The following is a 25,335-nucleotide window of genomic DNA, read 5'->3' as shown; positions in this document are numbered from 1 at the left end:
GAAGAGTCTGCAGCTGAGCTGGGTCCAACAAATTCCCACCTCCGTGCTGATTTGACATTACTGACGATTCCTTTTCCTCTTTCTTACAGGGTGGCGTTTCATCTTTGTCCTTCTCCAGATCCTTGTCTTTGGGTCTAACCTTGACCTTGGCTGACTTCCCATTTTTCTCTGTATCCTTGCTCTGCTGCTCTGCCTGCTGTCCGACCGAGGGGACCGATGCTGGTGGGGGAGTCTGCAGCAAAGATTTATTGGGCATGCTGCTGAGTGAAAGGGCGGGGGAAAGAGTGGCTGGAGACGGGAATCCAAGCATGCCTGCGCCGGGAGATGATAAAGCTGAAAGACAATAAGAATTTCTCTTATCATTTCAAATGCAAAATATTCCAGCTTTATATTTTAATAACCGATAATGCAAAATATTAATTCCTCTCATTCCGATGGAGCCCACAATTAGATAACTGCTGCATGATGTTAGCGTGTGAAATTCTTACCCCCACTACTTTAGCAAAAGCATGCAAAGGAATACTTGCCACTCAACAAGATAGTGGAAACAGCCAACATATTCAGTTCAGGGCAGTTTGCTTGATCATAAACAGAGCTACTGGAGTCAATAAACACCACACCATTGTCATTACTGCCACCAATTACCACCACGCCTTTGTTGTGATTGCAGCAGATACAATCTATTGAAAGCAATCCTACAGCTCGCCAGACATCACCATTGAATGTGTAGGAAGGAACTGCAGATGCTGGTTTAAACCGCAGGTGGACACAAAATGCTGGAGTTACTCAGCGGGTCAGAGAGCATCTCTGGAGAAAATGAATAGGTGACATTTCTGATCGAGATCCTGAAGCAGGGTCTCGTCCCGAAATGTCACCTATTCCTTTTCTCCAGAGATGCTGTCTGACCCGCAGAGCAGCTCCAGGTTTTGGTGTCTATCTTCACCATTAAATGGTATTTCCATTTTTTTGAAGGAGTCTTGTGAAAATATGATGATTTTTAGCTTCACATCTAAGTCACATAATATTTTGATTGCATATGGTGCTATTCCATCATAATTAGCATTAACAGCCAACACTAATAGCTTTGAGGGTTCAAATACATAGTGCATTACCTTAGGGCAATTAAAGATAGGCAGTAAATTTACAGGTGTGTGCGTGTTCAAAAACAAATAGATCCCAATATAAAAAGCAATAAAACCAATTAAAATTAATTAATTAATTAAAATAACGCAACAAGGAAATTGATACAAGCCTAACAAACATCCTGGTCTTGTAAACCTTCAGGTACTGTACTGATATTCCTATTTTTATAACATGGAAGATATCAATTTAAGAATATTTTGAACCATATCTAATCCATATGTTTTAATATTTTAATAATGTTTACTGATTTTTGGTAATGAAGCATTTTTCCGGTTCTTTTATTCACACTTAAGTTGTTAAATAAATTAAACTTTATTCATTTGAAGGTAAGTAGCAATAAAATAAATTATATAACAAGTAAAATAATTTGATCCACTTTTCAGACAAACGTTCATAGTTTATATAATACTATTAATTTCAAATAGTTAAGTGGTGTACTTGGGTGAAGCTGCAGCCTACATTCAAAACGATCTTTAACGATGACAAAAAGATTGTGGTAATGTTGTCTTTGAGTAATATGTAATATTAATATTTCCAGTTGAAGCACATCTTTCCAAGTAGGTGCAATCAATAGCACCTGTTTTACACAATTACTCAAAGTTAAAATAATCTCATCATATACTCAACTGCTTTGCAGAAAGAGTCCTTTACCGTAGGCTTTTATGCCATACTTATATATGTGGAGAGAACACTGGTGTGATTTAGGTTGAATGTGCAGAAAGCCAAAATGATTGTTTTAGCATTAGGCCAGAACTTGTGGCTGTGTTGAGTTTCCTGTGTTTGCTGATGTGTTAAGCATAGAATTGTCTTTTCCACATTCACTATTATCTCTCTGCTGCCCAAACATGTCCCTGTCCAAAATGACACCACTTGTAATGCCCACTCGTAGGTGAACTAACACTAGCCCACCTACGAAACAAGTGGAGAAAAAATTATTTGAATGCTGACTGAACCTTGTCCCATGCTTTGTTGACTGTCAAAACTATCAACACTTCTGAATAATCCTGAGATTCAGAATTGTTTAATATCTATTCCAATTTTTTTTTTAAATACTTAAAATTTGTAAAAATAGAAACTTAAAATATTAAAGGAGACTTTATTAATTCAAGTTATGACTTAATACTTACCTAGGACCCTTACAGCTGTCGATTACCATTTCATTCGATGAACACACTGTTAGTGTCAGATCTCACCTCACTGAGGTTCAGTGAGCATGTTCCCCATGGTACATGCTGAGGAACTGCAGCAAGTATTCTGTCGACCACAGGACTTCAAGGAGAAATCAATGCTGGACCTGCTCCAGGAACTGCGAGCAGACAGAGGCCAACAAGTTCTGGACCTTTATGGTTGTACGGCAATCCTAAACTAAGTGGCACTTACATAGAGTTTGGCATTGAACTGCCAACATTTTCCAGCAAGTGATATTAAAGCTATACTTTTCTGAATCTCCATTGCACACATCAGACAGTGGAAAATGCAACTGAACATTACTTTAGTGACTATTCTCTGGAGAGTGACTGTTCATTGAGTCATACAATACAGAAACAGGCCCTTCCACCAAACATGCCCAAGCCAAACAAGAAGCCCCATCTACGCTAGTCCCACCTGGCTGCATTTGGCCCAAATCCCTTTAAACCTTTCCAATCCATGTACTTGTCCAAATGTCTTTCAAATGCTGTTATAGTACCTTTATCAACTACCTCCTCCGGCAGCTTATTCCATATACTCACCACCCTCTCTATGAAAAGGCTGCCCCTCAGCTTCTTAATAAATCTCTCCCCTCTCACCTTAAACCTATGTCCTCCTGTTCTTGGTTCCCCCACTCTAGGTAAAAGCATTTACGCTATGTATTCCCCTCATGATCTTATACACCTCTATAAGATCACCCCTCAGCCTCCTGCGCTCCAAGGAATAAAGTCCTAGCCTGCCAGGCCTTTCCCTATAGACTAGGCCCTCAAATCCTGGCAACATCCTCCTAAAGGATCTTTTTTCTTGAAGACCATTCTTCAGTTGAAGATCCGGCAATGCAGTAAATAAGGAGCACTAATCGAGAAAATAAACTTTTATTTCCATGAGTACAAAAGTGTTGCAGGTAAATAAGTTATCAACTTTTGTTTGACAGGCCCTTTAAATAAAGAGGGATCTACATTAACTATAGGAAACTGGATACTATCCCCAGTGGAGAGAGAGAGCCTTATGGCAGCATTTCAGAATAATACGAACAGTCGCTGGTTTTATATGTGCTGGATCTTGGCCAGATTTACAAATTAGTGGGGTTTTTTCTTCTCTCTTGGGTGTAGCATGTAAGATTAGATATTGTTATTGAGCCACCGTTCATCTGGATATACTTCACATTAATGAAGGCAGATATAATGCACTGGGCATCCATCATCCTCCAAAAGGCTTTGGAGTGATGGCGGTAAGTAAATATTTAGATTAGTCTCACAAGATTAATTGACCTCATGGTCAGTAGGTACAAATGTATCAGCACATGGTGAGCATTTGGTAAATGTTGTGGAAAGGTAAAGGGTTTCTATATTGCACAGCAAGGCAATAGGTCTTTATGCTCCATATTTTCATTAGTGAATTCTTATCTTGTGACATGACATCATCTCATGCCTTAACTAAGCCGATTTATGAGACAACAATTGTCCAGAACTCATGTCATAGAACTTTAGCATCATTACAACATGGAACATTCTTGCCCATGCTGACCAAGATGCCCCATCTACACTCGTCCCATCTGCCCGCATTTGACCCATATCCCTCCAAACCATTCCTATCCATGTACCTGTTCAAATGTCTTTTAAATGTTGTTATAGTACCTGCCTCAATGGCCTTATCTGGCAGATCGTTCTATATGCCCACCACCCTGTGTGAAAATGTTGCCCCTCAGATTCCTCTTAAATATATCTCCTCTCACCTCTGACCTCTGGTTCTTGATTCCCTTACTCTGGGTAAAAGACTGTGCATTCAGCCTATCTATTCCCAGCACGATCTTATACACCTCTAATCAGATCATTTCTCATCCATCTACGCTCTAGGGAATAATGTCCTAGCTTGCCAAACCTCTCCCTCGAGTTCAGGCCTACAGATCCAGGCAACACTGCCGTAAATCTTTCTGCACTCTTTCAAGCTGCACTCCTGCACTCCATTTTTTCTGCAACTGAACAATCTATATACCATAACTCTCGTTTGTTTGTTTGTTTGTTCCTAAACTGCAGCCAAAACGGTACATGATAGCACGACAATTTTAGGCCCACCTTACTCACCGTCGTCCCTTTGGTGCTAATGAAAAAAGTTTCATTGAAATCGGTGTTATATTTTTTAAGTTATTCACATTTTAAAGTTTAAATCTATCTCCTAGGGAGGAAGGGGGCGGGAGGGAGGGAGGGGGAGGAGGGAGGATAAGGGGGTATGAGGAGGATGGAGTGGGAGAGAGAGGAAGTGGGGAAGAGAAGGGGGGAGGGGGAGGGGGAGGGGAGGGGGGAGGGGAGGGGAAGAGAAGGGGGGAGAGGGGGAGAGGGGGGAGAGGGGAGGAGGAGGGTAGGGGGAGGAGAGGGTGCTGCACCAATGCAGGAGAGGTTTGGGTCCAACGGGTCCACTTGGTCTAGTATACTCTAAATGTGGCCTCACTACGTGTTGGGTCAGCGCTGTAGGAGAGAGACTGCAATCAGCTGTTAGTGGGCAATAATCAGAATTATGGTGTGGATGTAGAGACATTGCCCATGGAGGGGAACTGTGGTGAGAAGAAAGTTTTTAAACTTGTCATTGAGTCGTAGAGTGATTCAGTGTGGAAACAGGTCCTTTGGCCCAACTTGCCCACACCGGCCAACATGTCCCAGCTACACTAGTCCCGCCTGCCTGTGTTTGTGGTCCCACTAAGTCCACACTGATCATCAAGCACCTATAATACATTAATCCTGGCCTAACCTATTTTATTCCCATGAAGTCCACCGCCCCTTGCTTCCCCGAATATCACCACTCATCTACACACCCAGGGCAATTTATCATCTCCAACGAACACACCAACTCACACATCCTTGGATTGTGGAAGGAAATACCCAGGGGGAAACTCATGCTGTCATGGGGAGAACCTTATAACATGATATGGAAGATAATGTACAAGGCATGGTTAGTAAGTCTGCAAAAGACACTAAAATAGGTGGTATTGTAGACAAAAAGTTAGTTATCAAGAATTACAGTGGGATCTTGATCAGCTGGGTATTGGGCCTAGGAATGGCTAATGTCGTTCAGATACACGAGGAGTGGCTGATGAAGTTTAGTTCAGATAAATGAGGAACAGCTAATGAAGTTTGGAAACATAGAAAATAGGTGCAAGAGTAGGCCATTCGGTCCTTGGAGCCAGCATTCAATATGCTCATGGCTGATCATCCAAAATCAGTGCCCCGTCCCTGCTGCCCCCCATATCCCTTGATTCCGCTAGCTCTAAGAGCTATATCTAACTCAAGTTGCATATAGTTAGTTCAGATAAATTCAAGTTAGTTCAGATAAATGCGAGATTAATTTTGGGAAGTCAAATCAGGGGCAGCACCTTCATATTAATTTGTAGTGTCCTTATGAATGTTTCAAAACAGACAGATTTGGAGTAGAAGTGGAAGGTATTTATTCACAAAATGCTGGAGTAACTCAGCAGGTCAGGCAGCATCTCGGGAGAGAAGGAATGGGTGACGTTTCGGGTCGAGACCCTTCTTCAGACTGAAGAGGTCGGAAGAAGGGTCTCGACCCGAAACGTCACCCATTCCTTCTCTCCTGAGATGCTGCCTGACCTGCTGAGTTACTCCAGCATTTTGTGAATAAATACCTTCGATTTGTACCAGTATCTGCAGTTATTTTCTTATACTACTTGTTGCTCCACTGCGATTTCTCCTCAAGGTATGTCCACTTTGAAGAAGTTCTCCTCCTCTCTTCGACGAGAGTTTAGCAACATGTTCTCTCGTTGCTCCCCCTCTGTGATTTCTCCTGCCCTCCTACTCTACGACCACATCTTGACCCAGACTCGCTACCACAGCCACATCTGCTTTCTTGGGACTTGCCTGCGCCTCCATCTTCTGCCTCGTGGTTTCCAGCTCCATTTCCAGACCTCCCAATTCGGACCCAACCCGGACTACCGGCTCCAACAGTCTATCTGCCGCTTCTCTGAACAATTTTCCTTCCGTGCCCTGCGTTGTACCCTGGCTGGGATGCGCAGGCACCAGCAGGCCCTCTCTCTGACTCTCCCACAGCTCCGGACCTCACTTACCCACACCTGCAACGGGCCCCAACTGTACTTCATTCTTCGGTCAGTCTGAAGAAGGGTCTCGACCCGAAACATCACCCATTCCTTCTCTCCTGAGATGCTGCCTGACCTGCTGAGTTACTCCAGCATTTTGTGAATAAATACCTTCGATTTGTACCAGCATCTGCAGTTATTTTCTTATACTACTTGGAGTACAAGTGCATAGTTGAGGATCGGCGTGGGGGGAACTGCATTGAGCGGGGAGGTGGGGGGAGAACAATGGACAATGGGGGGGGGAAAGGACAAAGGGGACCCGGTGAGGAGGAACTGTTGGGGGGAGGGGGGAACAAAAAGAGAGCCGGCTTGCTTTGTAGCTTTGTCATCATCCCGGTTGGCCGCTATTTGTATATATTGTGTATGCAAGCAAAGAATCTCACTGTGCCTAGTCACACGTGATAATAAAGTATTCCTAATTCCTTCCTAATCCTAGCTCCCTGAAAGTGGCATCACAGGTTGATAAGGGAGTGAAAAAAAGATTTCAGAACATTGAAGGTATTTATTCACAAAATGCTGGAGTAACTCAGCGGGTCAGGCGGCATCTCGGGAGAGAAGGAATGGGTGACGTTTCGGGTCGAGACCCTTCTTCAGACTGATGTCAGGGGGGCGGGACAAAGGAAGGATATAGGTGGAGGCAGGAAGATAGAGGGAGATCTGGGAATGAGGAGGGGAAGAGCATTGGCCTTCTTAGAAGTTGGGAAACAAGGAACTTCAGAAGCTGGAATCTTGAGGGAAAAACTCAAATTGCTGGAGGGACTCAATGGGTCAGGCAGCATTTGTGGATGGAGTGGTAGGGTGATGTTTAGGGTCAGGACCCTTCTTCAGACTATTGGAAGTGGGAATGTTGTGTTACAGTTGTACACGGCGTTTGGTAAGGCTGCATTTGGAACATTGTATTCAGATTCAGCTATACGAAAGATGCCATTAAATTGGAAAGAGCGCAGAGAAGATATATGAGGATGGTGCCAGGACTCAAGGGACTGAGGTATAGGGAAAGGTTAGGCAGGCGAGGATTTTATTCCTTGAAGTGCAGGATGCTGAGGGGACATCTTGTCAATGTGTATAAAATCATGAGGAGAATTGGGTTAATGCAGAGTCTTTTTCACAGGTTAGGGGAATCAACGACTAAATGGCATAGGTTTAAGGTGAGAGGGGCAAGATTTAATGGAAACCTGAGAGGCAATGTTTTCACACAGAGGGTGTGGGGTAAATGGAATGAGCTGCCAGAGGAAGTAGTTGAGGAAGGTACATAATTACATTTAAAGGATGTTTGGACAGATACATGGATAGGAAAGATTTAGAGTGATGGGTCAAATGTGGGTAAATGAGACTGGCACAGATGGGGCACCTTGGTTGGCGTGGACGAGTTGGGGCATCGGGCCTGTTTCTGTGCTCTCTGACACTATGACTTTATAACTGTATACACAGAATGTACTAGAGGTAGGATTGAACCTGGGTCGCTGGCACTGTGAGGCTACAGTTCTACTAGCTATCTCACAACGCCATCCATTAACGACAGCCCACCTGGGTGCCCTATTGGCTCCATTGCTGGTTTAGCACATGTTACCGAGGACATGTTTCCACCACATGCAGATTAGGAATATACACATCTCTTCCATTACTTTGCTGAAGCATGTCAACCTCAGCAAATAGCCTTGACATCCTGGAACAAGCCAGAGAAAGCCTTGCAGTGGCTTCCATCTCCATTGCTATGGACGATCCATACTGGAAACATGTATTGGTATATCCGATATGGTTGACTATCCTGTCAAAATGCACTGTTACACATAAAAATGCTCATTTGCAAAGGATATCTGAGCACATTAAATTGTATTCCAACTGTTTTCAGGTAAAAGTTGATGAAGGGTGCACAATTGTGATAAGGAAGAAAACTATTATTTTGTGTAGAAAGGAACAACAGATGCTGGTTTACACCGAAGATAGACACAAAATGCTGGAGTAACTCAGCAGGACAGGCAGCATCTCTGGAGAGAAGGAATGGGTGACGTTTCAGGTTGAAACCCTTTTGTAGCTTTGGTTTTGAAACTTATTCTCTATGTAATCTTCTCTAGGTAACAACATGTCCAAAGCTTGCTGTTTTAAATTTTTGTACTCTCATTCTTCTCTATAATAGGTTCATAAGGTGTTAAATAGATGTGAAATATAAAAATATATATTTTAAATCCACTTCCCCACTCTTAAGTTTATATCTTCTCATTCCTTGGATCCTTGTGCCAGAAAAGGTAGGCAGGTAACTATATTTTAGGCTCTTTTAGTACTTTTCTATATCGGAGAAGTAATGTCTTATAAGTAATAATAATAAGTAATAAAGTAATAAAGAATAAAGTAACAAAGTAATAATAAATAATAAAGAAGGACCACTGTGGCTCATGCTCCAACTTTTTCCACCTCCCCATCTCATTGCCTCAATGGGGAAGCATACAAGAAGATGGCAATGCCAAAGTCAGAACACACAATGTCGAACATTTTAAGTGTTGACAGATGTTTAGCAAAAAAAACATTTTAAGACCCTAAAACTGTATAAATTTAGTAAACTCAACATGTTGAAATAAATATGCATCCTAATAACTTACCAGTTGTGTTTTGTGGAAAGCCAGGCAGTGAAGCAGGACCATTTATTCCAGGAAGAATAACCGAGGAAAGGCTTGAGAGGCTCGAATAGGATGTTGAAGCATTGAGGCCGTGCAACATGTTATTTTCCATGGCACCTTGCTGATGCAGAACTTGTGATGTAATTCCCAACACATCGGTGGCCTTCTTCAGACGATCCAATTCTTGTTGAGCCATCAACTGGCGGACAGTTGTAGGAGCAAGATAGTCCTTCTCTTTATCTAGCTGACACCCTACCGTTTCTCTCACTTTGTTGATATGCTGCTGTGAGAAAATGTGATCTCTGATAGACATACGTGCAGTGTACATGACGCCGCATAAAGAACATTCAGTTCTTTGTCCATCAGTCCCACTTTGATTCATCATGAATGACTTTGCCATGTTTAGCTTAAATTTTTTGTCCTTGGCTCGAGCATTCTGAAACCAGACCTGGACAACTCTTTTAGGCAAATTAATTTCATTGCCAAGAAGTTCACATTCTTGCATTGTTGGTGTTCGGTAGTCAGTGAAGCACGATTTTAGGACTTTCAGTTGAACATTATTCATTTGTGTCCTGAATCGTTTATGACCAAGCCGCTCGGAGGATCTTGATGACCTGAGGCTAGCATGGCTCCCAAATGGACTTGGAGAACAGGGATCAGCAAAACTCGACGTCTCACTTCGGTCAACACTGTCATCCAAGTCATTCTCTCTTGATATGAAGCTTAGAGAAGGGCTAGGTAAGCTCACAGAAAGTTTATCATCGTAATAGTCAACTGTGGGAGTTGTAGTCGTCATTGACAATTGATCACAAGCTATGGATGCCCTTAGGTCATCTGCAGACTCAGTAGCTTTATTCTCTGAGTTACTACCTGTGAGGTTTTCATTTTCATTGTTCCCCTCATCTCCTGTACTTCCATCACTTACAGCGGTGTTAATAGAAGATGTTTCATCATAATCTGTCTTATTCAGCTCATAATTGACAACAGCAGGGACCAAGATTGGGCTCCCCATGTCTTCATTGCATTCTGATTTGAACAATGTCGGGCTCAGAAGATGTTTTGGCGACATGTCTGCTGTTTTACTCACAGGTGTTGAAACTGTCGAGTGATCATTTTCACTTAGCGCGTCAATCTTGGAAAAAAGTAACGTTGGAAATTCAAAGTAATTATCTTTCTGTGGACATTCACCGTCATAATCTTGCGGCATAATTGGGCTCGGGGGGAGACTGTAGCCTGCTTGCTTGGCTTCGTGCCAATGTCGAGAACGGATGTGCGTTTCAAGTGCCGTCTTTGCTTTGAAAAGGGCTCGGCAGAAAGGGCACCTTCTGTGAGACTGGCTTGGGCCCAGAGCACGAAACTGCCCCTTTCTTTCACGCGCCCTGGTGTTCTGAAACCAAACCTGAACCACGCGTTTCTTTAGACCTACTTCGTTCGAAATGTGATCCAACATTTTTCGAGTAGGATTAGAATCCAACAAGTATTTTTCATACAGCACCTCAAGCTGTTCTGGAGTAATGGTTGTTCTGAGCCTTTTATCGCGATGCGGCTCATCACCACAATTTGAGCCTTCTTTCTCCATCTGATTATTCTCTTCCTTCTCTTCCAATTTACGCTTAACTGTTCCCGAGGCTGTTGGGACTGATGAACCAGTCTGGGAGGATATCTGTGCGAGGGGTCCAGGAAGCAACTGCCCTCCCATGAGTGGACTGTTTGGATCAAAAACCATGTAGGGCATATCTAAAGATCTATCCAAGATTTGTGAATGGAGGAACTGATTTTGGGCTGCCAAAAAATGAATGTGCTGGTGCTCCTGCCAAAGTTCCAAAGTTGGAAAGGCATATTTACACTGGTCACATTGGTACTGCAACATCTGAGGAGGTAGGCTGTTCTGTAAAGAGGTGACTGCCACAGACAGAGGGCTGGAGGGATGCACGGTGGTACTTTGAGGCTGCGAATGAGGTTGCGCTATTGTTTGTTGGGACTGCTTGTGCTGAGGTGCTAATGGTTGTGGCTCTGGTAGAGGTGACAATGTCGGTTTGGCCATTTGAGAGGGTTGAGCTGCCTCAACTTGCTTTGGTTTCTCTACTGGTAAGTTAGATCGAGGCGAGTTTTTCTCCATTTCCAGTTTGGGCGAAGGCATCAGAGGGGTGCTAGAACCAGAACTTGAACCCGATTTAGAACCACATCCCATCACCTTTCCTGCAGTAGCTTTTGATGAGTCCGTTGGTCCAGATGTATCGAGATTACTCGACATCATTTGGTCCGTTGCATCCATTGAATCTTCTGTTTGACTATCATCCTGACAATCATCATCTTCATCTTTGTAACACAGTTTCTTCTGATGGGTAATTAGGTCAAAAATTCGAGGAAACACTACATTGCATTTTTTACACTGATACTGCATGTTACTGGTTCGAATATAGCGTTCATTGGTTAGCTCCCTTCTTTCATTGTCTTTAGTATCTGCTTGGTTCTCGAAAGTCTTTCGCGCTTTCTGACGAGAATTTTGGAACCACACAACAATTACTCGTGTAGGTAGGTTTAGAACTGTGGATAACTGTTCTATTTCATCATCTTTTGGATAAGCGTTAGTATCAAAAAAGTCCTGTAGAACCCTCAACTGGTAGTCAGTGAATCGTGTCCTGGATGAGCGTTTATTTATTGTACCGTCAGTCCTGTAATATTCTCCCGGACTAAAATAAGTTTCATTTCTGGATTCTTCCAGTGTGGTTATAGGTGGATTGTTGAAGTTGTATGGTGAATCCTTATTTCTTTGTCTCTCTTTGAAGAGGGTGTTGCGAAACCAATGTTTGATGACTTTCTGAGGAAGTCCCGATTTTTCAGACATTTCCTGGATCTGTTCTTCGGTCGGCGAATTATTAATGTCAAAATAATTCCGCAAGATCTTGAGTTGGTCATCTGTGATTCTCGTGCGTGGGCGCTTGAATTGGTGATGCCTGAGGAAGTTCGGATCCAAGCCCAACTGCTGCTGGCAGAGCTGAGTGAGGTCTGCGGACAGAGACTCCATGGTCGGCAGTTGCAATGCGAGCTGGTGCGGCAAAGAGGAATGCTGCAACATGATTGGGGAGAAGAGAGGCAGATCCAGGGATATGGGCATCTGGACCTGGGATTGAGAGGAAGGAGGAGGAGGAGGAGGTGGGGGCGGGGGAGGTGGAGGGGGTGGTGGCGGTGGAGGGGGCGGGGGTAGCGGAGATGGGACGGACGTTTGGAGTTTGCCGTTCCCTGTTGAGGGAGGTGGTGGTGGTGGTGGCGGCGGTGGTGGGGGAGGAGGTGGTGGGGGGGGAGGAGGCGGCGGAGGGGGTGCTGACGGCTCCGGTGAGGATGGTATTACGGGATAGAGTTTATCATACGCTTCCCTGTAGTGACATGCAAATATTTCCAGCTCTCCAAACGGGAAAAACTGACAATGAACGTGCTCCTGGTGACTCTTCAGAATGAGTATGTTTGAAAACAGTTTGCCGCACGCCTCACATTCAAGCTTGTCTGTTCTCTCACTCTCGCCATTCTTGATTCTCTTCTGGACTTTCTGCTTGTTTTCATTGAACTGGATGACCAACTCAAAGCCAAAATTTTCCAGTAAAGCCTTTGCTGCATTGCCTCTCACACCAGATGGAATACGAGGTGGTGGAAGCATCAGTTCCACTGACTTCTGCTTTTTAAGCTCTTTACTCTCTTTGGAAGCATCGCATTCACTTAAAAAATCATGGTGCGCCTTACTTTCTATCGCCTCCATTTGTTCCTCACCGTCTTTCTGCGCATAAGCGTCTTTCTGGGTCCCTGTTGGATTGAAAACATTTTGCTCCTGCTTCGTTGGTTTAACTACTTGCTGCTGCTGTTTCTGTGACAGTTGCTGTGACTGCATGGCTTGGTGTTGTTGGCCGTATTGTTGCTGGATTTGCAGCAAGTGTTGGCCTTGTACCTGTTGCTTTAGGTCGTCCAGCAACGATCCTGTCATTGCAGATATTCCAAAGGCCCCAGCGCCAGGCAAACCCGGCTCTGAGTTTAGATTGAATTCAGTGCCTGGCAGGTAAAAAGGAAAGAGGAACTGTGGCTGTTGTAACTGCAGCAAGGCTTCGGCTGTCATTGGGAAGTGCGGCAACAATGCTGGGTTTAGGAACTGAGGCTGAAAGAAAGCAGCTTGTTGCTGCAGCTCGTGGTGCAGATGCATTTGTGCCTGTGCTTGTGCCAGGGCCTGAGCTTGTGCATGGGCCTGGGCCTGAGCCTGAGCCTGGGCCTGGGCCTGAGCCTGGGCCTGGGCCTGTGCCTGAGCCTGGGCCTGGGGCTGGGCCTGTGCTTGGTCCTGGACCTGTGCTTGTGCTGGTGACTGAGGGTGATGGTGGGCAGAATGGGGTGAAGTCGTATCACTCAACTGTTTCTTGATTGTTTCTTTGACATCTGCATTGGTGTCTTTATTACTAACTGATGCCATCCCATGAGAATCTGCAGTCATTTGACCAGCAGCAGGTCCGCTGGTACTGTTGCTCACGCTACTGTTTCCACTTCCAGCGCCACAATTGCCAGCCTCCAGTTTGGCTGCCCTTGCTTTTGTCTGGTGGAGCACTGATCTCATATGTATCTCCAATGTTGAGCTTTGGCTGTAAGCCACATTACACGTGTTGCACTTGTAGGGCTTGTTATCGACGCTGTTGCTGGATTCTTGCGGAACTGGACTCGATGCCTCTTGGAGAACTTTTTTTAGTTTGTGCAGATGAGATACTGAATTATAGTGAACCAAGAGAATGTTCTTCTGAGTGAAAGACTCTTTGCACACTGTACACTTATAAGGTCGAGAAGGATCTAAAAACTTTTCCATTGTAAAATTTGGACCTTTACGGAAAGGCAGTGTTCGCTTTGGTTCTGCACTTAAATCATCTAGAATGGAGCTACTGTCACTTCCTGCTGGGCTGACTTTCCCATCCTGGTCCATTTCTTCCTCCTTATCCATCTCCTGGGCGAGGATGTTATCGTCCTGACTGATGACGTCATTTTCTGACCAGAACTCCCCATTCACGTGATAACTCCCACAAATCTGTTGTACCTCAGGCTCGCTTAGTTCAGGATGACTGGTTTCTAAATGTCTCTTTAAAGCCAGGAAAGTTCGGAAACTGCGTTGGCACAGGCTGCACATGGTGGCAGCCCGGATGGCATGATACTGAGAATGAATCTGAAGTTTCTGCATGGTCTTGAAAGCCAGACTGCATTGACTGCAGCGATACTTGTACACATGCCGATCAGATACGGGCAGTTGTTGCCTTTTCTGAAGTTCGTTGAGTTGATCTTGCAAAGAATCGGAAATTTTAAACCGTTGGCTTCCATCCTTCTTCCAGTCAGCAGGATCTGAAGATTCCTTCGGCACTTTCTGCTCCTCGGGTTTTGACTCATTTCCAGACTTGGAGCTGTCCAAGACCATATAAAACCTTCCCTCTGATGAAAATTCACCTGTTCAATAAAAAATATTGGAAGATGAAAGAAACGTAAGCTGTGATTCCAAAACACTATAACTCTCCTCAATTTCCCACCAGAGGCTGGAAGTGAGTTCCACGCCTCTTTTTATGCAGAAACCATTGCAAACGTCTCAAGAACAACATATTATTGTATACTGTGATACGGCTATAAATAACAACGCAAGCTCATTACCTGTCGTCTTTCAAACGATTTAAGGGCATTGATTGATTTATAGAGTGGAAACTCAGTCTGAGAGAATGGGCAAGAGAGATTGTTCAGATCGAAAAGGGCACATTTCAAGCATTTTTGAGCCTGTTCCTGGAGGCTTTTGAATTTTTTGCTTTGAAGCTCTTACAAAGCTCAGAACAGGACATGACTGCCCATAGCCATGGATTGGTTTACGAGGGTAATTTGAAAACTCTCCAGTCAATGAGTTGAAAATGTGGGGAGCTAAATTTTATCCCAGATTACAATTCCACTTTTAGGGTAGAATATCTCTATTGGAATATTTAATCTTTTTACTAAAACTCTCGTTTGTTTGTTTGTTTGTTCCTGAACTACATGATAGCATGATAATTTTAGGCCCACCTTACTCACCGTCGTCCCTTTGGTGCTAATGGAAGAAGTTTAATTGAAATCGGTGTTATATTTTAAAAGTTATTCACATTTTAAAGTTTCAATCTATCTCCTAGGGATGGGGGGGGGAGGGAGGGAGGGGGTGGAGAGAGGGAGGAGGATAAGGGGGGGTTGAAGGGGGTGGAGGGGAAGGGGGGAGGGAGTGGAAGGGGAGGGGGGAGGGGGAGGGAGAGGGAGGGGGAGGGGGAGGGAGAGGGAGGGGGAGGGGGAGGGGGAGGGGGAGGGGGAGGGGAGAGGGAGAGGAGGGGGGGAAGGGGGGGAAGGGTAGGAGAGGGTGCTGCCCCAATGCAGGAGAGGTTTGGGCCCGACGGGTCTACTTGGCCTAGTATCAATTAAAAGCTCATTTGCCAGTTTCATCTAAAGGCTCTAGTTGGTACAAATGCAACAAACCTTCACCATTGCCAGTTGTGACTTGTGGTTGCAAAATAGGACCTCCAAATTTTAAGGCAATAGTGAAATACAAATATATTGAAACATTTTTTTTTTAAAGATGTACTGATTTTTTATAACCCTTAATAATTTTGGTTATGTGACTCTTAAACCCAGGAAGAATAATACCGTGTGATTTTGTTCAGCATAATGTTGCTCTACATAACCTCATGATTCTCATGAAGCAGGGAAAGGTGTTCCTTTAATTTACTTCAAACAAATCTACTTTCTGTCCTCTGGGACAATAAGACCGTGCAGTGCAGTCTTATTGCAGGTAACCACATCTACAATGTCTTACTCACTGGTAGCACCAGACGATAGAGGAATCCAAAAAAGTAAACAAACAGACTCTTTGGCATTTTGAAACTTTGACGGTCAACTCAAATGTATACAAAAAAATTGAAAACTACAAAGTATTTACTTGAATAGTGAGAAGTATTGAATAGGAGCTGCCAAAATGAGCAAGTCTCTAAATATATGATGTACCATTATGAAATGCAACTATTTAGTATTTAGGTCACGTAGAATAATATAAAAACATTAGTAATCTCTAATTCAGGCCCATGGTTATGTTCTTGCCCCTTGGTAAGCGAGAAGCTGATGTATGGTGAGTGTCCGCTCACACATTGTGGCAATTGCCAACAAGTGGGGCAGCACTGTAGTGTAGCGGGAATGAGTGTTGCTGCCTTACAGCGCCAGAAACCTAGGTTCGATCCTGACTAGGGGTGCTGTCTGTGGGGATTTTGTATGTTCTCCCTGAGACCGCGTGGATTTCCTCCAGATGCTCCGGTTTCCACCCACACTCCATAGACGAACAGGTTTGTAGGTTAACTGGTTCCGGTAAAAATTGTAACTTGTCCCTGATGTGTAGGATAGTGCTAGTGGGCAGGGTGATCGTAGGTCGGCGCGGACTCGATGGGCCAAAGGGTCTATTTCTGTGCCGTATCTCTAAAGTCTAAAAGTACAGCAAAGCACTATCTCTTCCCACTTAAAATATGTTGTTGAAGCACACCAGAGGGATCAGTCATTGAAGCGAAAGATGTTAAACATCTAAAATCATAATTCTACCAGCTGGCTTATTTATTACACTGCTCTTATACAAGCCATTTACGATGTACAAAGCTGGCATCTGTTTCATAAAAGAGCTTACCAGATGGTTTACATGATTCTTCTGCTGTCACTGTTGCAGTATTGCTGAGGAAACATTGCAGTTTCTCAGAACCAGTGGAGGGCAATAAGCTGGCGGAGTTCATTCCATCTGGAAGAGATACCTTTAAAAAAGACACAAGACTATGTGATATATCAACATAAGGACATTACGCAAACAACTGAAGGTGGACACAAAATGCTGGAGTAACTCAGCGGGGACAGGCAACATCTCTGGAGAGAAGGAATGGGTGACGTTTCAGGTCGAGACCTTCCTTCTCTCCAGAGATGCTGCCTGACCCGCTGAGTTACTCCAGCATTTTGTGTCTACCTTCGATTTAAACCAGCATCTGCTGTTCTTTCTTACACAAACAGCTGTGGTATTTATTTATGAGAAAACCTTTTTCATCTGGATGACACATTTTTCTGGAAATCATTCCATGCGTTCTTTTATCAAAGGAAAAGTCACGGCTGGGATGATTTTTGCCAATGGAAATTATGGAGGAAATTCCATTGATTCTACCTTTATGTAAAAACATCAATCAAAATATCAACTCATGGACTTTGTATAATTTCAAGGATTCAAAGAAGGGTCTTAGCACTGATAGAACAAACGAGCTAACTTTAGCTTATTTGTTTCCCTCAATATAGACTGGATATAGATTTGGAAATAGAGTAGACATTGGTCCCACCCATTGAATAGCTATTTTTGGCAATTAGTCCCTGGATTTTGTCGGTGGAATGCAGATGGTGTTATGGGGATGAGGGGTGGGGGTTATTTGTTGGATAGGCGATTATGTTACTTTTTTTATTGTAACAGAGAACTATAAAGGTATCCTCTGAGCTGAGGAGTTGAAAGTGACATTCAGTTCACATTTGACATGAGGGGGTGGGAGGGTCACATATTTTCTCATAATCTACACCCTGCAACTATAATGCTTTTCCCTTCAGGAGATACTCTTGCAGCTGTTGTGCCAATCATAATAAATTTTCAGTGTTTATTTTGGGGATCTGGGCATTGCTGGGATGGTTAATATTTATCACCCATGCAAAGGTGGTGGTGACCTGCTACCTTCAACTGCTGTAGAGTTCTGATAAAAGAGGTGCCATTGGGTAGGAAGTTCCATGATTTTGATCAATTTTCTACTTGCAATGTTTTCACTTGTTATCACATAAAGGAAGAAATGTCCCCTGATTGCCAAGTTACCACCGACCTTTTCTAAAGATCCAGAGAACCCTATTTAGTAATAATCACATGAATCTGCCTTGTTAGGTACTAAGTCAGCAAAGACCACACCTGGAGTACTGTGTGCAGTTTTGGTCTCCAAATTTGAGGAAGGACATTGTTGCTATTGAGGCCGTGCAGCGTAGGTTCACTAGGTTAATTCCCGGAATGGCGGGACTGTCGTACGTTGAAAGACTGGAGCGACTGGGCTAAATACACTGGAATTTAGAAGGATGAGAGGGGATCTTATTGAAACATATAAGATTATTAAGGGATTGGACAAGCTAGAGGCAGGAAACATGTTCCCAATGTTGGGGAAGTCCAGAACTAGGGGCCACAGTTTAAGAATAAGGGGTAGGCCATTTAGAATGGAGATGAGGAAAAACTTTTTCACTCAGAGAGGGGACTTCCATCCCCTTGCGGGGACTGTGCGGGTCGGTCGGGGACGAGCTGTCTGTCCGTGGGCGTGGGGAAGAGAGTGGAAGTTTTGTTGCCTCCATCACAGTAAGGGGATGTTTGGAGTCACTGTGATGGATGTTTGTGTTGGGGTCATGTGTCTTGTGTTCTTTTTTTTTGTGTGTGACTGCAATGTAATTTCGTTCGGTACCTCGGTACCGAATGACAAATAAAGCTCTGTATACTCTGTAAATCTGTGGAACTTTCTGCCTCAGAAGGCAGTGGAGGCCAATTCTCTGGATGCTTTCAAGAGAGAGTTAGATAGAGCTCTTAATGATAGCGGAGTCAGGGGGTATGGGGAGAGGGCAGGAACGGGGTACTGATTGTGGATGATCAGCCATGATCATATTGAAAGGCGATGCTGGCTCGAAGGGTCGAATGGCCTCCTCCTGCACCTATTGTCTATTGTCTATTGTCTATGAAGGGCAGCTGCCAGGCGATATCTACTATAAGCACCTGTGGCGATGTGCCGACTGTGTAAAGAGACAATAGCAATCAGCTTACATTTAGCTCCACTTTATTACCAGCTCGCTGGAGTCTGAAGGCCAACAGTTCACCACTTCTCTAAGGTTTCCGCCTCTTATCTCTGCTCTTGCTGCTGCTTCTTATTTGATCTACTGACTTCAATTTTGTTACAACATTTATAAATCCTATTTTATCAACTACCCGTTGAAAGTCTATGTACACAAAATCAACCAATCCAGCTTTACCAGCAATCACTTTATCAAATAATTCTATCAAATTTGTCAGCACAACATGCCTTCAACAATCTGTTATGGCTGTCATGGTTGTGCATATGTTCCCATACTATTGGCTATTAAAATAAATGAATACTTGTTTTACTTTGGTGGGCTTGTTACTTTTGTGGGTTTTCAATCCAACCATCAATTAATTACTCTGCAGGGGGGTAAAAATCTCTATGTTCAGATCAAGTCATTAACCTAAACCATTTTGTTTTGATTTTAATTGGAATATATCACATTGCCAGAAAGGATTTTAAAGCATGATTGGTATTTGCTTTGATTCAAGCTATGTTATGAGAGACAGTGCATTTAATTTCCCAGTCTACAAGTTCTATCTGATGACGTTGTAGTAGATGAATCTGCTGTATGTACAGTCAACAATGATATAACATTCACTTGTACAAAAAAAACACCGGGTGGCGCCAGCAATGGCTGCCTCGCCACCAGTCCGTCTGTCCTTTCCTTCTTTGTGTTTTAACTGTATGTGTTAAATGTGCGTTTTTAGTGTTCTTTAGCTTGTTTTATGTGGGGGCTGGGAGGGGGGTTGGGGGAAACCTTTTCCAATCTCTTACCTCGACGGAGATGCGATTTTTTTCCGTATCGTGTCTACGTCCGCACTGCGACCCAACATCGAGGGATTGGCAGCCTTTGCTGGAGACCGACTTCTGAGAGCTCATCGCGATCGCCTGCGGACTTACCATCGTGGAGCTCGTGATCCCTTTAACAGGGGTCGACCTCAGAGCTCCAACCGTGGGTGCTCGTGTGCTTCAACATCACGGAGCCCGCGGTCTCTGGTCAGAGAACGACCTCGGGAACTCCAAGCTGCGGGAGTTTCGACCGCCCCGACGCGGGAGTTTTGATTCCCCCGACGCGGGAGTTTCGATCGCCCCGATGCAAGGGCTTCGTCCGCCGTCTGCGGGAGCTTTGATTGCCCCGACGGATGGTTTGACTGCCCCGACCGCGGGAGAATAAAGAGGAAGGAGCTGGGACTTTTTTGCCTTCCATCACAGTGAGGAATGTGGGGAATCTGCTGTGGTGGATGTTTATGTTAACTTTTATGTATTTGTGTGTCTTGTTGCTTTTTCTTCATATGGCTGTATGGTAATTTGCATATCACTGTACCTTAATTGGTACATGTGACAATAAAAGACCTTTGAAACCTTTGAAACAGGTAACAAATATTTCCTTGTTTAAATATTTCAAGTTAGAAATTATGTTATTTAGTATATGAACTGTTAGTTTTTAGTGGGTTCTGCAGTAGTAGAAGTGTTGGCTTGGAGTTGGTCCAGAACAAATGGCTGAAGATATTTATGCTTCCAGTTCCTAGGCATAAATGTCACCAAAGTGTCCTGAACCAACAACATTACAGCATTGAAACTACAGCTAAGAAAGAAAACCCGACTCCTCGTCTTGCTCAGAAGACTAAGGAAGTCCAGCACGCCTCCAATGACTCTCACCAACTTCGACAGGAGCACAGTAGAAAACGTCCCATCGGGGTGCCTCTCAGCTTGGCTAGGCAACAGCTCTGTCCAACACTACAGGAAATTGCAGAGTTGTGGATGTAACTCAGTCCTTCACATAGACCAGACTCCCCGTTCTTACCCCAGTGACACCATCACACTGCCTTAGGAAATCAGCCAACATAATGAAGAACCATTTTCAACCCAACCACTCCTTTTTCTTCCCTCTCCGGTCAGGCAGAAAATACAAAAGCTTGAAAACATGTACCACCAGAAACAGTTTCATCCGCACTGTTAGCAGGCTACTGAACTGTCCTCATAACTCAGGTGTAGTCCAAACCTCCCCACATATCTCAGGTGTAGTCCCAATCTCCCCACATACCTCAATGCAGTCCTTGCAATGTCTGTTTATCTGCATTTTCTAGTGATTATTATAATGCTATAAATGGTGTAACACTTTATTCTGCACTCTGATCTTTTCCTCTTTGCTTTCCCTATTGTACTTGGGTATGGCTTCATTGTATTATATATGATTTGACTGGATGGCGCATAAATAAAAGTTTTTCTCGGTATCTCAGTGCATGTGGCAATAATATCAACTAATTCTAATAGCTATCATTGGAAAACATTATATGTTGTTGTAGCTTTTATAAATCTCATTCAACCCATAGTTCACAACCACTAATGTTAAATATTTATTCAATTGTATGAGTGATTAAAAACATAATGTCATCATAGAGTTATCCAGCATGGAAACTGGCCTTTCGGTCCATCTCATCCATGTTGATCAAGATGCCCCATCTAAGCTAGTCCCATTTGGCCATGTTTGATCCATATATGTCTCTAAAATTTCCTATCCATGTACCTATCAAGAAAAGGCACAATGAAATTGTAAGACGAACCCAATGATTGAATTTGTAAAATGTTATGGAAAGGCATGTACAGCTTGTACATCATTTCCTGTAGTTTCACTTTGGAAATGGCATAAAATCCTTCCAAGACTGAATTAGTGTTTGTTATCCTTGAACACCTAATACTATGATGTCATAAGTTGTTGGAAATAAAATTAATTAGTTGTAGAAAATGTATGAAAGTGCTATCACCTCTAGTTTGTATTGAGCTACTTGCTTTAGTTTCCTCTTCTATTGTGAGCGGAGCACCAAGGCACATTCCTTGTATGTGTACATACTTGACCAATAAACTTATTCATTCATTCATTCATTCATTTTTTGTAGAAACAAAGAACTACATACATTGATTAATATACAAAAGAACACAAAGTGTTGGAGTGACTTAACAGGTCAGGCAGCATTTCTGGACAACACGGATAGGTGACGTTTTGGGTCAACACCCTTCTTCAGACTGATTGTTGGAGGGGATTAGAGAAAGCTGGAAAAGAGGAAAAGCGGGACAAAACGTGGCAGCAGTAGGTCAACATAGGTGAGGGGCTTTTTTTGTTCTTCAAAATATAGAAACAAAGAACAGCAGGTGTTGATTAATGATAGGTGGATAGGCGATGTTTTCAGGTGGAGACCCTTGTTCAGGTCTTCTTGGTTCTGTACATGTAAGAGCTGCCAAGGGGAGGGGAAGTTGGGTCGGCTTTCTGAACAATTTTTCTGTGCACTTTCCCTCTTACTTCCACTCTCCAAAATTGGCCAGTGGGTACAGCGATGGTAATCAGGCCCAAATTCTGCATATGGTGGCTTAAAAGTGGCCTGAGGCCCTTCACTTTGTAACTCCACCTTTTTGGGCCTCAGTCTCAAATTAGTTCATTGTTCATGGACTGAATTATCTTCATGGACTGAAATATTATGTTGAAGGATTATGTTCATGGACTGAAATAGAACAGGAAAACTGATTCACATCTCACACGGAAATCTTTTAACTAACCTAGTAGAACTATCTCAACCTGTTTTAGATAAAAATAAATTAGTTTGAATTAAGAGACTGTTATTTTGCTCGCACAGATAGTGGGTTTTTAGACATGGTGAGGACCCATAAACACTAGTGAGATAAATGGATGGTTGTTTTGGTTGGATTGAAACTTACACCTCCCTCCCTATGCTTTATTTGCTACCGTGAGATCTTTATAAAGCTCATTTCAATGACTGGAACAAGCATTTGTGGCTTTGGTGTAATATTTCTGCTAAAGGACAATTCTTCAAATAATAGAGTACTCCCATTGCGCTAGATTATCAGATTAGTGTCTGCACAAATCCTGGAGAGAGGCATAAAGGCAAGATTAAGAGCGATTCAACCCAATTGATACAAGAATACCTCCAGACACAGAGAGGAGTATGAAAACAACGCTGTACTGGATATTTTATGCATGTAATTCTCTGTGACTGCTTAAAAATCAATACAATATTGAAGATACAAATAAACTGAGGGTAAGGCCATGTGTCTATTACAACCTATATCTCTCAATTATTTCTTTTAACAAAATGGACAATAGGAATATTGGAAATCACAGGATCCTGTGTAACGTAATTGTTCACATACTCAAATACCCACCTGCCCTTCCTGTACCTCTGCACTATGATCTAGAAATTTATTCTCGTAACATCGACAAAAAGTGCTGTAAATTTAATTTAATCCAGAGTAGTGCAATGTTGCAGCCATCAGACCTCCACACATGCGAATTTGACCCCTAACATTGTTTAGACTATTGAGATACAGCGCAGAAACAGGCCCTTCACCCTAGTACACTAGTTCTATCCTACACACTCGGGACAATTTACAATTTTACCAAAGGCAATTAACCTACAAACCTGTACGTCTTTGGAGCGTGGAAGGAAACCAGAGCACCTGGAGAAAACCCACGTGGTCACAGGGAGAACGTACAAACTCCGTACAGCATCAGTTCTTGGTACTAGACACATACCTGGAGCATACATATCTCTCAACAAACAATGTGAAGCACCCAATTTGTCATATTGAGTGTCGTTTTCAGTCTCACTGGCTTGAGAAAAAAACAACTCCACGGACAATCATATTTTACGAGCATTGTTTCTTACAAACCATATTATTTAAAGGCCAAATCACAAGCACGTTCAATTTCCTGGCACTAGGGTCATCCTAGCTTGCTGCCACTAATCTGGCGCATGTCACTAGGTTTATCTTTCTCATTGAGGTGGTCACCTAAGGAGAGAAGACTTTGGCTGACAAAAGCAGGTAGAGTGGGCAAGGGAATTTTCTCCTATTGCAGACCACAAGACACAAGACCATAAGACATAGGAGCAGAATTAGGACATTTGGTCCATCGAGTCTGCTTCGCCATTCGACCATGTCTAATCTATTTCCTTCTCTTTCTCCATTCTCCTGCCTTCTACCCGTAAAACTTTGATGCCCTTACTAATCAAGAACCTATCAATCTCTGTCATAAAAATACCCAATGACCTTGCCTCCACTGTCATCTGTGGCAATTAATTCCATAGATTCACCACCCTCTGGCTAAAGAAATCCCAGCTCATCTCCATTCTGAAGGCACATCCTTTTATTCTGAGGCTGTACGTTCTGGTCCTAGTTTCTCCCACTACTGGAAACATACAGAGTTCCCCAAACTGTAAGCATGTAAAGACAGGCCTCATTGGGTGTTACTCCTTCCTCTAGCTGTGGCCCTGGAGTGTCTCCATTGTCCCCGAGAACACGGAATATCTCTGCTGTGACATTCTCCATCGTCCAGTCCTGGGCCCTCCCTGAGGCCTGGGAGCTCCATCCTCCCTTCTCGCACCAACATTCATGAAGAAGCTTCGCTCTCCAGCATTTGGAGGAGTGCTGCTAATGTTCTTCACCAGTGGTGCACCAGTCATTAAAAGTAGGCGTGCAGGTGCAGCAGGCAGTGAAGAAAGCGAATGGTATGTTGGCATTCATAGCAAGAGGATTTGAGTATAGGAGCAGGGAGGTTCTGCTGCAGTTGTACAGGGCATTGGTGAGACCGCACCTGGAGCATTGCGTACAGTTTTGGTCTCCTAATCTGAGGAAAGACATTCTTGCCATAGAAGGAGTACAGAGAAGGTTCACCAGATTGATTCCTGGGATGGCAGTACTTTCATATGAAGAAAGACTGGATAGACTCAGCTTGTACTCGCTGGAATTTAGAAGATTGAGGGGGGATCTTATAGAAACGTACAAAATTCTTAAGGGGTTGGACAGGCTAGATGCAGGAAGATTGTTCCCGATGTTGGAGAAGTCCAGAACAAGGGGTCACAGTTTAAGGATAAGGGGGAAGTCTTTTAGGACCGAGATGAGAAAGTTTTTTTTCACACAGGGAGTGGTGAATCTGTGGAATTCTCTGCCACAGAAGGTAGTTGACGCCAGTTCATTGGCTATATTTAAGAGGGAGTTAGATGTGGCCCTTGTGGCCAAAGGGATCAGGGGGTATGGAGAGAAGGCAGGTACGGGATACTGAGTTGGATGATCAGCCATGATCATATTGAATGGCGGTGCAGGCTCGAAGGGCCGAATGGCCTACTCCTGCACCTATTTTCTATGTTTCTATGTTTCACGTGTCTCTATAATGGCTGGTTTCCATTGTCACAGCCGAAAGGCTAAGCGATGACTTTGAACAGCATGCTCTGAAACCGAAACAGCTCCTCGCTACATCGGGAAACACAACAACAATGTTGGGGAACCTCTATGCAAGATTACAACTGGAACGCCACTTAAAATGGTGTTAGTGGCCACACAACTCTGTTTAAGTACACAAGGAGTGTCTACCATT

At 43.5% G+C, this 25,335-nt stretch overlaps 1 protein-coding gene across 4 annotated transcripts in view; it reads right to left on the bottom strand.

Annotated features, from left to right (window-relative positions):
- The window catches only part of LOC144592920 (zinc finger homeobox protein 4-like), a 250,559-nt gene that overhangs the window by 3,755 nt on the left and 221,469 nt on the right, over positions 1 to 25,335 (bottom strand). For all 4 annotated transcript variants that reach the window (XM_078398186.1, XM_078398188.1, XM_078398187.1 and 1 more), the window contains exons 8-10: positions 16,733 to 16,853; positions 9,034 to 14,511; positions 1 to 333 (exon numbers count right to left, since the gene is read on the bottom strand). The exon at positions 1 to 333 is cut by the window's left edge and continues 3,755 nt beyond it. In XM_078398186.1, coding sequence (XP_078254312.1) covers positions 1 to 333; positions 9,034 to 14,511; positions 16,733 to 16,853 — 5,932 coding nt within the window. The remainder of the gene's footprint in view (positions 334 to 9,033; positions 14,512 to 16,732; positions 16,854 to 25,335) is intronic.

The sequence above is a fragment of the Rhinoraja longicauda genome, chromosome 4, assembly GCF_053455715.1.
Source record: "Rhinoraja longicauda isolate Sanriku21f chromosome 4, sRhiLon1.1, whole genome shotgun sequence".
Lineage (NCBI taxonomy): Eukaryota > Metazoa > Chordata > Chondrichthyes > Rajiformes > Arhynchobatidae > Rhinoraja > Rhinoraja longicauda.
The sequence above is the reverse complement of the archived record's forward strand: the minus strand, read 5'-3'. Positions and strand labels throughout refer to the sequence as shown.